The following is a 14,726-nucleotide window of genomic DNA, read 5'->3' as shown; positions in this document are numbered from 1 at the left end:
GCACCCGTGACCCGCCACTACGACTGCTATTTTTGTTTGATTACCATGACTGGCATTAACCGGAAAAATCGAGTCAAATAGAAATATCCTTGCATACGGTCGGCATATACGAGGTGTGTTCAAAAAGTATCGCGAATTTTGTATTTTTTTTCAAAAATTATGTACTTATTCATTAATATCTATTTTTCCTCTTCAAAGTAAACCCCATGGGATATGCACGTGTGCCAACGTCTTTTCCAATCTTCGAAGCACTTCAAAAAATAATTTTTTTTATCCTGTTCAGCTCCTCCTTCGATGCCGTTTTTCTCTCGTCAATCATAGCGTAGCGTCGTCCTTTTATGGGCCTCTTCAGTTTCGCGAACAAGAAAAAGTCACAGGGGGCCAGAGCTGAGGAATACGGTGGCTGTGGCGTCATTGGTGTGTTGTGTTTGGCCAAAACGTCGCACACAAGCAACGATGTGTGTGCAGGGGCGTTATCGTGATGCAAGAGCCAATTTTTGTTCTTCCACAATCCGGGCATTACTGGCGGATTGCTTTGTGCAAATTGCACATAACTTACAGGTTTCATTCCTTATTTACCGTTTTACCCTGTGGCAAGAACTCATGATGCTCAACGCCCCTGCAATCGAAGAAAACGGTAAGCAAAACTTTTACATTCGACCGAACTTTGCGCGCTTTTTTCGGTCTTGGTTCGTGCGGCAGCTTCCGTTGAGATGATTGAGTTTTGATTTCCACGTTATAATCATAAACCCACGATTCGTCACCAGTTATGACCCTCTGGAGCAAATTTGGGTCGTCGCGGACAAAGTCCACTATCTCATTAGCAATGTTCATGTGATGCTGCTTTTGGTCGAAATTGAGCAGTTTTGGTACGAATTTTACGGCGACCCGTCTAATGGTCAAATCATTAAAAAAAAATTGAATGGCATAAGCCAATCGATATGTCCAGGTTCTAAGAAACTTCTCTAACGGTGGTGATTCGACGATTGGCCCATACCACATCTTCTCGGCCTTCTGCAAACATTTTTTACCACCGATAAACGTTGCTTTGGTCCAAAGTAGCTTTCCCGTATGACAAAGTCAGCATTCGAAATGCATCCCCGTACTTAATTTCGTTTTTCACACAAAATTTGATACAGGTTCTTTGATCCATCTTTTTGAATAGGTAAAAAGAGAAGACGTGCCGAAACACGTGCAAGCAAAGCAGCTGTCAACAATTAACTAAACATTCAAAATGGCCGAATGCGTCCGCATGAGTGGGAGATATGAGTATCCACATATCGCCACAAAAAAATCAAAATTCGAATATACGTAACTTGCGAAAATTCAAAATTCGCGATACTTTTTGAACACGCCTCGTAGACGTGTTTTAAGCCCTAAGATATCATCTGAACCTCAAACTGGTCCATCATAGGAGGAGTCTATACATTTAAAGGCGAATGATTTCTGTAGGGATAGTAACTTTGAATGTGGCCAAGAAACGCCACGATCATTCAACCATTATGATTTAAACGAGCTTATTAGAGATTTGGGGTCATCAAAGTCTGCTTCTGAACTTTTGGCTTTTAGACTGAAAGAAATAAACTTAGTAACAACTGAAACTAAAATTTCTTATTACCGCACAAGAGAACAAAATCTTCTGAAATATTTTGCTGAAGAAGATGAGAAGGATAGGATATAGTTGATTAAGGGGGGGTAACGTTTTTAATTTTTTTTTTTGCATTTTTTTTATTTGATTTTTTAAATGAAGAACCTTTCAAGAATATTCTGTGAAAATTTTAGATGAATCGGAGCAAAACTTACAAAGATACAGCCATGTAAGCGTATCTACCTACCTGGCTCAACCGCGCGCCATTTGTACCTAGCAACTGTTTCGCTCACTATATATTCTCTTTCACAGAAGATCATTTACCTACTGTAGACAACATCTACGACTATAAGTACATAGTGCCCTCAGGCGGTATAATGCCATAATAACAATAATAATAATAATAACAATTATAATAACAATGAAAGTAAACATTCGATCGAACAAAAATACACGTGTGTTTTCTGCATCATTTCAGTTCCGTTTTCCCACAACTTACGTTTTCAAAGTCGGTGCCCCTCATAACTTTGAAACTACTGCACCGATCCTTTTGAAATTTTGAACACTTTTTCTGTAGATGTTTTACAAGGTAACACCGAAGAGTTTTTTTCGAATTTATTGATACTTTTGTTTTTACGGTAACTAATTCACCGATTTTTTACGCGAAAATCGTGTTTTTGACTTTAACGTGTTCCCAAAAATCGAAAAATTTTTAATTTCAAAAAACCCTCTCGGCATTACCCGGAGAAAACGATTATCTAACGAAATAACTTTGGTTTTTTGATTTCAGATGATTTAACACCGAGTTATGAGAGGCACCGCAAAACTACTTTTTTTTTAGATGCGTCCGAATAATTTCTGCCATTGCCGTATTTTTAAATATTTTTGGATGAAAATTTCACAAAATATACTTCAAATGCTATAGTTTTATGTATATTAGTAAAAGATTTGACGAATAAATTTTAACTGTGTCATCAAAAAAAAAAATCATAAAAATGTGCCTTTTTTCCATGAATTAACGTTACCCCCCCCCCCTTAAAATGTATACCACAAAAATGTTTCTATGAAAATTCTTCTATAAGTCTCTTAATCCTTTAACGCAATATGGTATTGCAGTTTTGATTCAATTTTATTTTCAAATTAAGTGTTATTATATAATTCAAACTGGACTAACTCATCAAATATATATTTAGTAACAAAAAAAAAACCCAAAAAATTTTCTACGATTTTATGACACTTCGAAATAACCTCCCTTTTGCGCAAGTGGGTGAAAAAAAACAAAATTGCAATGCGAGTGATTCATACCAAAAACGATAACAGAGTAAAACTTAAGTACTTTTTGATAAAACAAAAATTATTTTCGTGGAGCCGATATACTCATCTTTCTCGTCGGATCATAATTTTTGTGGTGTTCAACTCTTTTCTACTACTCTACATTGTCCTCATTGAACCAACCTATGACTTTAATATATCCAACACGGCTTGTTATTTTTATATTGGCTACTTACTGTCAAGTTATTCAGGGAACTTTTTTCTAAAATATTGAATCTTCTTCTATCCAGAGCCATGCACCCGCATAGAAAGTGTTCTATAAGCTCTTCTTCTTCAATGTCTTTCCAGCCTCGGCAATAGTCGTTATAGGGTGCTCCCAGTCTACTGGCATGCCTACCAATCAGATAATGCCCTGTTAGGACCCCAAGAACATTTCTCATGTTCTTCCTGTTCCGTAAAAAAAAGTACAATTTATGATAACTAAACAAAACTATTTCTACCGTGAAACAATTTTTTTTTTCACTGCTCTCCTAATTCATGCACTAAAGGCTTAACAAACCAGTTTGAAAATTAAGTTTTTGATTTTTGAACATATTTTAGGTATTGACACGCGCTTTAAATATATAATGTAAGTTGAAAAATGCCTTGCAGGAGATACTAGCTTCAGAATACAAAAGACTCTGTGCAAATTGAAGCATTCTGTGCATAGTTATTTGCGAAAACACAAGCATACTAATTTTTTAAGACTTCAGTCATGCCAGAGAAAATCAAGGCACTAATGGTTGGGAGCTTTCATTTACTAATCAAATTATAGCAAATTAGTTAAGTCAGTCATCCGAACAAATTCTGCAATCAGTTTAGCAGTTAACCAACGAATTTACTAAGACATTTCACCAAAACAAAATATTTGCATATACACAAACGTATACTCACATCCGCATATTGCAGTACCGTCTCCCAACTCGGTTGACTATCGCCAAAATACAATCGCAACAGCCGCTCTCCGTATTCCTTTCGCTTATCTGCACTCACACAAGCATCGTCCGGCACCAAATATGACGCATCATCACTCAATTTGCCCATTAACTCCGGATATTTACGAGCCTCAGTAAATATTAGCAATCCCTCTGAGCTGTTGCCACCAATGAGCATTGGTATCGCATTACCCCAAGCGTTGCGCATCATTTCCACAGGCGGGCATGGTATGACACAATGTTTGCTTTTATATGGCTCCACTGACGGTCCAAAACCGAACATCATGCGTTGATGACGCTCGTCTATGGTGAGTAGGTCTTCACTGACTTTCATCATGGCGCTAGCCTTGCATTGTTGTAAGTGTTCCAAAACTTTGCTATCAACATTTTCGCCGCGATAACCAGTGGCTTTAGCCAGGCGGTAGGCCCAATTGTGTTGTGGTACGTTGGCCCAAGGAGCTAAAGCACTGCCGGACATGAGTACACATTTGTGAAAGAGGCCACGCGTTTGTTCAGTTAGCAGCATGTAGTGCGTTGAAGCAGCACCTGCACTCTCGCCAAATACGGTTATATTGTCAGGATCGCCACCAAAGAAATGACAATTTCGCTTTACCCATCGCAGGGCCATCACTTGGTCCTTGAGGCCAGCATTACCGGGCACATCCAATTGAGGGTCTTCGAGTGTGAGGAAACCTAAAGTGTGGAGAAAGTGGGAGCAAACATTTTGGATAATTGTTGGTATGGCAAAAAAGAATAAACATTTTTATTGGCTGGGAAGTAAGAAGTAAAAAGTGCTGATCTCTTTCGCTAGATGCTTTCAGTGTGTCATATGTCGCTATGTATACACTGCTGTATGCTGCATTGGGTAATGCTATACGGTGAGTTAAAGGTGTATTTAGATTTAGAAAGAGTTCATTTAAAATTTTAAGTTTAGTGAATCCAGCTGAATGTTACTGCATACAAAAATGTGAGTAAAAAAGAAAAAAAATTGTTGCATTCTCCAGCGCCACCTCGACCACTGTGGGATGCTCTGACTTCGGCCAAACCCAATAAGAAAAGCATCGAATGCAATAGCAGAGCGAAAACTAGGAACTATAACAATTCTGTTCTGATAATATGGCGTCGAAGATAAGGTTTAATCATTACTTGCAAAAATTTCCATTACTCGGAAAAAGTTGGAATAGAGCCTTTTCTAAAATACATATCACAATACTCCTTTCGATTAGGACTACCCTACTGCCCGCACGGATCAGAAGAGTATGGAAAATATCTTAATTAGAATACGTAATTATATTGAGTTTTCGCTTGAATTTATTCAAAAGGGACTGGGTTAGAAACCTGTTGTGGGCGAGCAACAGTTTTGAAGCAGTTTTTTTTTTCATAAAGAACGATTCATATTGAATCGGTGCACAACTAACGCTCTGTAGCCCAAAAATAAAAGAAATCACACCTTCTGTTTTTTACTTAAATAAAAGATAATTAATTTTCTTTTGAAATAGTAATGGAAAAGGAAGTATTCGATAACATCGCGTGTAAATTTTGATTACATTTACTAAGCATTGCCTCTATTAACTTAAAATTTCTACTGTTTCTCAGGCAGAAGTATCATATTTGCGATCCTGCAGGCATGCAAATGCTTAGAAAACGTGGGAAAAAGGAAGATATTAACTTTTTTCCGATAGTCAAGCCGCTATCAAGGCTCTGACCACGCCATTGTGCAGATCGAAACTAGTCAACTCTTGTAAGACGGAGCTCAAATCTCTCAGAACATAAGAACATAGAGGGAAATTAAATTGCTAATGAGCTTGCCAGGAAGGGGACTGAATTGATTTCAAAGACCTCCTGGTTGCTAGCTAGGATTATCATTTAACCGCCCTTGCAGATGATTTCCGAGAAGGAGACAGTTGAGCACTTTCTCTGTAAATGTCTGGGTTTGGCAGCTAAACGATTAAGGTCACTGGGTGCTCCTTTCTTCGGCAGTCTGGGGCTGTGCGCCAACCTCAATCCCATCAATCTTCTCCATCACATCAACAGCTCTGGTTGGCTGTAGATATCTGCTCTATCACATATTTTTAATTTGTATTTAATAATAGCCTAATACTTTTCAATAAGCCGGAGTGTGTGCTAATTTTTGACGCTGACTGTATGTTTGTCTCAACGTCCATAACACAAAGCCTTTAGATTTTGTCAGCACTTTATGATACACGAAACGAGTGCGTCAGAATTTGCAAAATTTTCAGCAAAGTCGATCTAAAATCAAAGTTTTGTTAATCGTTTTTTTTGATTTCCGGGGAACAGTCCACTCCATTTCCTTTTCGATAGGCGAAAAAATTAATGCAAATATTATGTAAGTGCTAAAATTTTTAAGGGAGAGTATTCTTCAGAAGAGAGACAACTAACATCTGGTATACCAACCAGATATCAAAGAAAAATATTTTTTTTTTTGACATTACCGATATTACGAAATTTATAAAATAAGATATCAGAAAAAATAGTTCGTGGACTAATCAAACTTAAAATAATATTACACCTAGCAGTGGGCTATGAGCGGTCAAGTTAGGATAGAGTGGTTGGCATTCTCCATTAAACTATTGTAATGCCACTTATTTGGGCATATAGTAAGTCTCCCCATGTAATTACCAGAGTGGGTAAACCATTTAGTCTCTCGAATAAACTATGAAATTTTGTGAATGGTTGCAGCTTCAAAGTCTGCCAGTCATGCAGAGAAGTACGTGCTTAGACAGCTTTGTCGCGTTCTGGCAAGAGCGGGAGAATGGGGAAGAATGTGTTCAACACTCACTTCCCCCTCGTTTCTGCAGCTGTGAGAGCAGTCTTTAGAGGAAAACTCCATACGCTTCCATGTGTTCCCATTCGTTAGTGACCAGTGATGATCCCAACTATTACACTAATGGAAGGTCAGTCTAAAGTGATGAGTGACATAGTTCAATGTCAAGAAATCTCAACTGGCATCCAATCAAACTAGTAGTAAGAAAATCAGCCAAAAAATCTGCTGTAAGACTGAAGATGTCAGAACAGAGGCATTCTGGTCACAGCAACATTCTGGATTCAAACGGAAGGTCGGAAGCTAAATTTGGCACAAAGCCTGACGTCATTATAGAGCAAAATGGATGGCACAAAGGTCTAGAATCCACATCCTATTCATACAGTTTCTTTACATATGAGCCAAAAATGGCGAGCGGGAAGGAGCGGCAGTCTTTTGTCCGAAATTTGATCTCCAAAAGTCTTTCAGACTCCCTAATTACTGTAGTATATTTCAGGCTGGGGCATAGATGCCACAACAAAAGAGGCTGAGTTGGCTCTGGAAATACTCCTCTTAATACTCGGATAAAAATTTTAATTTCAGGCTATTAGAGCAATTATGGCGCTTTAGACTAACTCGGAATGTGTTCAACAATGCAGATCCCAAATGGATGAACTCTGCGGAAATGGGTAGGTCATTATTTATTAGATATGAGCACACAAAGGAATATAAGGAAATGAGAGAGCCGATGAGCTCTCTAAGGCAGTTGCCCGCTTAACGAGATCGAGCACGTCACACCCCACATCACTCAGCCAAAATGGGATTCGTTCAAAGCGATGCGTGTATCACATGTAACAAAGGTGTACTTTGGAACAACTACTGAAGTGCCACTATCTGCTCTTTATAGGACTTGACAAATGTGCCTAGCACCAGGATTCTTCAAGGATATTACTGACAAAAAGCTAAATGGCTGTTAAAACTCTTGAGGACGTGCATTAAGAATTGGATAAAATAATACCTTCGACTACAAATACATAGCATAGAGGGCACAATAGACCCCAGGGCTCTATCTAAAATCTTTTTACAGGTCAGCCGGCACTACCTCACCTAATTATATTATAATTAATTTCAAAGCTAAAAAGTTACCAGCAACACCACTTACCCAAAGGACCCAATCGGTAGGTGATCGTAATGACCACAACATTTTCCATCATAAAGTAATCGGGACTGTACATATCACGTGACGCCTCACCCATTTGAAAACCACCGCCATATATCCAAACCAAAACCGGCATCAGTTTCTGGGGATGTAGCTGCAAAGCAAATTTATTAATTTTATTATTAAAAAATTAATATAATAGGTCTATTTATAAGTTCGTGCGGTTTTACAACAGATGGCGTAACTTGATTATTATTCCATCGATCCACATTTCCAAACATTCATTGGAGAGCTACTGTAGTAAGGCACAAACGTCAGTATAAGTTTTTTATTTGAAGCGTAAACAACAATATTTTTACCACACTTGAAAATGTCGAATTTCGTGCCAAATAATGTGTTTTTGCGGGGAATTCTTCTTCATTATTTTAATATGAAGAAAAAAGCAGCCGAAAGTCATCGTATCTTGGTGGAAGTTTATGGTGAGCATGCTCTATCTGAGCGAACGTGCCAGAAGTGGTTTGCACGCTTTAAAAGTGGTGATTTTGGCTTGGAAGACGAAGAACGCGAGGGTGCGCCGCCAAAGTTCATGGATACCGAATTGGAGGAATTGCTCGATCAAGATCCGGCTCAAACGCAAGAAGAGGTTGCAAAAACTTTGGGAGTTGATCAATCAACCATTTCCAAACGTTTAAAAGCCATGGGAATGATCCGAAAGGTAGGCCATTGGGTGCCGTATGAATTGAAGCCAAGAGACGTTGAACGCCGTTTTATGGCATGCGAACAACTGCTTCAACGGCACAAAAGAAAGGGTTTTTTGCATCGAATTGTGACTGGCGATGAAAAGTGGGTCCATTACGACAATCCAAAACGTCGGGCAACGTATGGATACCCTGGCCATGCTTCAACATCGACGTCGGCGCAGAATAGTCATGGCCTGAAGGTTATGCTGTGTATCTGGTGGGACCAGCTGGGTGTTGTGTATTATGAGCTACTGAAACCGAATGAAACGATTACGGGGGATGTCTACCGACGACAATTGATGCGTTTGAGCCGAGCACTGCGAGAAAAACGGCCGCAATACGCCGATAGACACGACAAAGTTATTTTGCAACATGACAATGCTCGGCCACATGTTGCACAAGTGGTCAAAACATACTTAGAAACGCTCAAATGGGATGTCCTACCCCACCCGCCGTATAGTCCAGACCTTGCGCCATCCGATTACTATCTCTTCCGATCGATGCAACATGGCCTGGCTGACCAGCACTTCCGTAATTACGATGAAGTCAAAAAATGGATCGATTCGTGGATTGCGGCAAAACCGACCGAATTTTTCACAAAGGGAATCCGTGAATTGCCAGAAAGATGGGGAAAAGTAGTAGTAAGCGATGGACAATATTTTGAATATTAAATTTGTAACCATTTTACGTCAATAAAGTTTCAAATTTCGAAAAAAACCGCACGAACTTATTCATAGTCCTATTATTTAAACAGTTTATAGTAATTTTATTATTAAAAATTGATTTAAAACCATGTAAGGAATCAGTACAAATCAATAAAATATAAAACTCACTGTTTTCGTGAAGACATTTAAGTACAAACAATCCTCACGCCCCTGCACTTGCTTCAATATGATATTGTGCTGACATGGTTTGGGATGTTCGCGCGTACAACGGCGTACCTCAGTCCAAGGTTCTGGCTCCTCAGGTGCTCTAAATCGCAAGTGGCCAATTGGTGGCTTAGCAAATGGAATACCCTCGAAGCTGTAGTAAGAGCCACCATATATGGAATGCCATTTAACACCCTTCACTTTGCCATAAACAGTGTCGGTGATGACTTTTTCATTTGTACGCATGCTTTTCTGCTTGGTTTTGAATTTCACATAGCTGAAAGTAGAAAAGAAAGCAAAGTTGAAAAAACTAGCTGCATTTTTGTAATTACAAGTATTCAAGTAAAGTTGCTGAGCTCTACATATAATTAGAACGAGCCTTAACTACAGTCGCATTTATATGCACAAACTCCCATGTAATCATTTTCATATCAAAGCGTGTTATCTATCTCCCTTACAGAAGGCATCCAGTTTACTCAATTTTTCTAGCTTAACAGAAAATGTTACATTAACATGGATATTTAGCAGTATTCCAAATGTAAATTTTTTTACAAGATGCTTTCAGGCGCAACCGAAGCAGTAAGTAAACAACGGAAGGTGCATAAGACTGCAAAGCATTTTCGACATTTTTTTCTAGCGAGCTGGTGAAGCCCAGTTCTTCTGAAAGTCTGTGTTATATGTACTAACAGTGGTCACACAATTTATTCGTACACTTACAATTTATAAACAGATACACCTGATACTTAGCGCGATTTATACAAGAGAACAAAATTTTATTTTAATATATTCGTAATAAATAACATTTTTATTCAATATTTAAAGAACAAAAACTTCCAAATTCATTGTACGAATTGGAGAACTTAACCCTAGAAAACTAAACCTTTTTTTTAAACGCTCAGAACTAAAGCTCGCCTATTAGGCTACTTTTTAAAAAAACAAAATTCTTCTCTAATTTTTCTTAAGTTTTTGTATTGAAAAACATATTATTTTTTGAGAGTTGGAGTATTTAACTATAATATAAAAAAAGTATTTCATCAAATTGTTTTTATGTACTTACTAAATTAACACTTAAATTTTTTTTTTTGCAAGGATATCATTTAGAAAAAATTTTATAATTTTGTTTCTTTAAAACAAAAACATAAAATTCATATTTTTCTTATAGCTATTTGTACTAAGTTTCATAAAAATAAAGAATTTCAAATATATTATTAACATTTTGTTTTGTACATAAAAATTAATTCAGACCTTTTTTCTTATAATATATCACATGTCTAGCAATTTGGGAATCTATGTTCCAGGCAGTATGTTGTAATAAACACTCATACGTTTCTTGCTTGATGGACAGTAATTGCACATTGATATTTTCCCTTTCTTTATTTGTGGTTCAGAGTTTTCTTGCTGCTCTTCGGAACTATGAATGGAGTCGGTTATTGCTTCACGAACTCGTTTTTGCATAGATGGTCTTTCTTGAAGTCTCATTGAGAGCCAGTCACAGCACAAATCCTTACTAAGATCCTTCATGAAATCCCTTATGCTCATTGGCTTTATTTGTTTTTGGTCACAGTTTGAAACATAGAGAATATAACTATTCAATACTGCCATATTTATCATACCGTAAAACATACATAATGGCCAACGCCTGGTTTTGCGGCTGCAGCTGGCATGACAACACATCTGATCAAAAGTGTCAACAGCACCTTTTGTTGCATTATAGGATTCAATAATTACAGGTTTTTTTGATAGTGAGTTAAGTGTGGGTTCGTCGTGCATAGTTGGTATTAAAAATACAGTTCTATGAGGCTTTGCTTTATAGCTAACAATACTTAACTTATCATGGAAACCGAACATGGATGTTCCAATACGACGGGATGTATTATGCTTGAACTCATCTGGTATTTCTTTTTTGTTAGTTTTGATTGTTCCAATTAAAGTTAACTTATAAGGATCCGCTAATAGCTGTTCTGCTAATGGTATGGAGGTGAACCAATTGTCTACAGTTATGTTTCTATTTGATCCATGTATAGTTCTAGTGAGAAGCTTACAATAATAAGAACCTAACGGTTCGGCAGCTACTGTATTAAAATTTTTTCCCAAATATGGTGAAGCATCAAACATATATTTAGTTCTGACATCGCAGACTAGCACAATTTTTATTCCGTATTTAGCTGGTTTGTTTGGTATGTACATTCGGAATGGACATCGACCTCAAAATGCTAGTAGCTGTTCGTCTATTGTCACATATGACCCCGGTTTAAAGTTATCTCTACATTGCTGAATAAAAATATCCCATATGTTTCTAATGGGAGCAAATTTATCGGTCTTTCTTCTATTTTCTCGTGTGTTCCGATCATCAGAATGAAGGCAATTTATAAGAAATCGGAAACGTTCCACACTCATTGTAGCAACATTTTGAGATCCGCAGAGCAAAGGATCAAAAAGCTCTTTAGTTGACAAATGGTTGTTCTTTAGCGCACCACTTAAAACCAAAATTCCAAGGAGAGCGCGAAGTTCTTCTGTTCTAGTTAATGATGTGGTTGTGGTTTGTTTTTTGTAATTATTGGATTTAACTTTAATGTCTTCGTTGGTATAAAGAAGAATTTCTTCAATAATATTTGGTGTGAAAATTTTTTCAAAACAATCTAAAGGCTTTGTAACGTCCCTAAATTCTCTCTTTGATCCCGGTATAATATGAACAATATTCCTCGCTGGAGTTCTACTTGAGCTTCGTTTTGTAGAAGACGGCTCAGTCGACCAAATGAAATTGTTCTTACCTCTTACAATAGCTTCGGAAGGCTTGATTATTAAAGAGTCATTAGGTTGGTCATTACTTTGTGGTACGTCTATAGGTGAAACTGCAACAGGAGTCAATTCTTGATTGCCTACAATTATATTTTCAACTTCATCTTCAAATTCAATTTGAAAGTTTGGTTCAATTAGACTATCGTCTGAATCGAAATCCTTTTCTAAATTGTCCTCTATTTCGCTTCCATTTAGCGACAGCTTCTCCAGCCATTTTTCTATTTGGGAGTCAGAAGTAGACATCTCTAAACGAAAAAGCCATTAACAGTATAGCTATTGTCGCAAAAAAAAGGAAATATTTACAAATAATATGTAGTCAGAAAAATACCTTTAATACTAAACCTCGCCTCTCAGGCAACACGAATTAATATTATATATGTATCTCCGTAACAAAAAAACTTTGTGCAATGAACGTTCGCCCACAAACTCACACAAGAGACTACTATAATGGTTTGAAAGCTCGTGCTGCCACTTGCATTCAATCATAATGAAATACGTAAAAATGACAATCTTTGCGCCTCAGAGGCGGGGTTTAGTTTTCTAGGGTTAAGGTAATAACGAAATATGGCACAATTTTATGCAAAAATATTATTCGAACATGGCAATATAAAGAATATTTTTTTAAGAAGTAATGAAAAAATCGGGTATTCAATACTTTGTTGGCAGGCCGTAAACCTTAATAACTGCTAACAAATGTCGGTGCATACTTATCACGAACTTTGGTTTCATTAGCTGCCATTTTCTCCCACTCAACACTTAAAGCTGCCTTTAATGACGCCTTTGATGTCACTTGGCGCCTCCTGATTCACCTTTCTAAGAGCTCTCAGTCATGCTAAAATATTAAATTACGACTCATCACTGAATATGACGTTCTCCTAAAAGGAATGGCTCTTCTTTCTTTTAATATTGGGTAGGCGGAAAAGTCTTTTCGTATTTTGTCAATAGATGTCGTTGGAGTCATCTATCTCCACTGCTACCAATCACATTGTGTCATATCATATGGAGTTAGAAAGGTGACATTTTAAGCTTCATTTAACCAAAAAAAAAATTAAATTCGGAGAAGTTGAAAAAAAGTTTAAGCTGTTCAAAAATGAGTGAAAATAATGAAGAAATTCGCGATATTTTGAAATTTTTGTATAAACAAGGGAAGAATGCCACGCAAGCCACCAATGAAATTTGTGAAGTTTACGGAGTCGATGCTGTATCAGTATCAGAACCACAACAATGGTTCGCTCGCTTCTGTTCTGGAAATTTCGATGTGAAAGATGCACCTCGCTCCGGTCGACCTATCTTTGAAAAAGTCGATGAAATTATGGAAAAGAGTGACCAGGACCGTCACATAAACTGCCATGGCATCGCCAAGGCACTAAACATTCATCATCAAACAGTTTTGAACCATTTACAGGCTGGTTACAAAAAGAAGCTCGATGTTTGGGTACCACATGAATTATCTGTGGAAAATTTAATGGACCGAATTAACATCTGCGATTCTTTGCTGAAACGAAATGAAATCGAACCATTTCTGAAGCGAATGGTTACAGGAGACGAAAAGTGGATCAAATACGACAATAATGTGGGAAAAAGATAATGGTGCAAGGATGGTGAAGCTCAACAAATGGTCGCAAAGCCAGGATTGACGCCTCGAAAGGTTATGCTGAGTGTTTGGTGGGATTGGAAAGGAATCATCCACTATGAGCTACTCCAGCCTGCTCGAACGATTGATTCTACACTTTACTGTCAACAACTGATGAGATTGAAGCAAGCAATCGAAAAAAAACGGCCACAACTGATCAGCAGAAAGAGCGTCGTCTTCCATCAGGACAACGCTAGGCCACACACATCTTTGATGACTCGGCAAAAACTGGGAGAGCTTGGCTGGGAAGTTTTGATGCATCCACCATATAGCCCTGACCTTGCACCATCGGACTACCATTTGTTTCGGTCAACTCCCTTAATGGAGTAAAGTTGGCTTTAAGAGAAGCCTGTGAAAATTACTTGTCGCAGTTTTTCGCCGAGAAACCACAAAAGTTTTACACTGATGGAATAATGTCTCTAGAAGAAAAATGGCAAAGGGTGGTCGACCAAAATGGTACATATTTGGTTTAATAAAGTTCATTATAAATATAAAAAAAATTAGTTTAAGTTTGATTAGAAATGAGAAAAGACACTTTCGACTACCCAATATCTGAAATGTAGGGCTTGCGGCGTGCCACTCTGCTATGATAACCAGCTCAGCGCAGACAATTTCGGACTATTTGTGGGTTTACTTTGTTATGCAAAGACTCTTGAATATTTCGGCATAGTACGTGAAGTTTATTTTTGGATTTTGCGCGACTGATGCTGCTATGTTGCTTTCCTCACGTGCACTGAATATTTTTCGCCTTCCGGTTTGGTGGTGATTAGCTTCCAATTACCAGTATTAACGTAATTAGCACTAATACTTTGCTCCGTAGAATATGATTTTGCCATTTTTTTGTCAATTTCGCGCAGAGACTTGTTTTCCAAATACAATTTTATAACATTTTTTTTGCATTTCTTATGGTAAATCCGCACTTCGTCCCATT

At 37.7% G+C, this 14,726-nt stretch overlaps 1 protein-coding gene across 1 annotated transcript in view; it reads right to left on the bottom strand.

The window, feature by feature from the left end:
* Positions 1–14,726, bottom strand: part of LOC128871317 (esterase B1) — a 66,042-nt gene that overhangs the window by 3,080 nt on the left and 48,236 nt on the right. The window contains exons 2-4 of the mRNA XM_054113326.1: positions 9,328–9,640; positions 7,758–7,908; positions 3,794–4,527 (exon numbers count right to left, since the gene is read on the bottom strand). Of these exons, the coding sequence (XP_053969301.1) occupies positions 3,794–4,527; positions 7,758–7,908; positions 9,328–9,640 (1,198 nt within the window). The remainder of the gene's footprint in view (positions 1–3,793; positions 4,528–7,757; positions 7,909–9,327; positions 9,641–14,726) is intronic.

The sequence above is a fragment of the Anastrepha ludens genome, chromosome 2 (assembly GCF_028408465.1).
Source record: "Anastrepha ludens isolate Willacy chromosome 2, idAnaLude1.1, whole genome shotgun sequence".
Taxonomy (NCBI): Eukaryota; Metazoa; Arthropoda; class Insecta; order Diptera; family Tephritidae; genus Anastrepha; species Anastrepha ludens.
The sequence above is the reverse complement of the archived record's forward strand: the minus strand, read 5'-3'. Positions and strand labels throughout refer to the sequence as shown.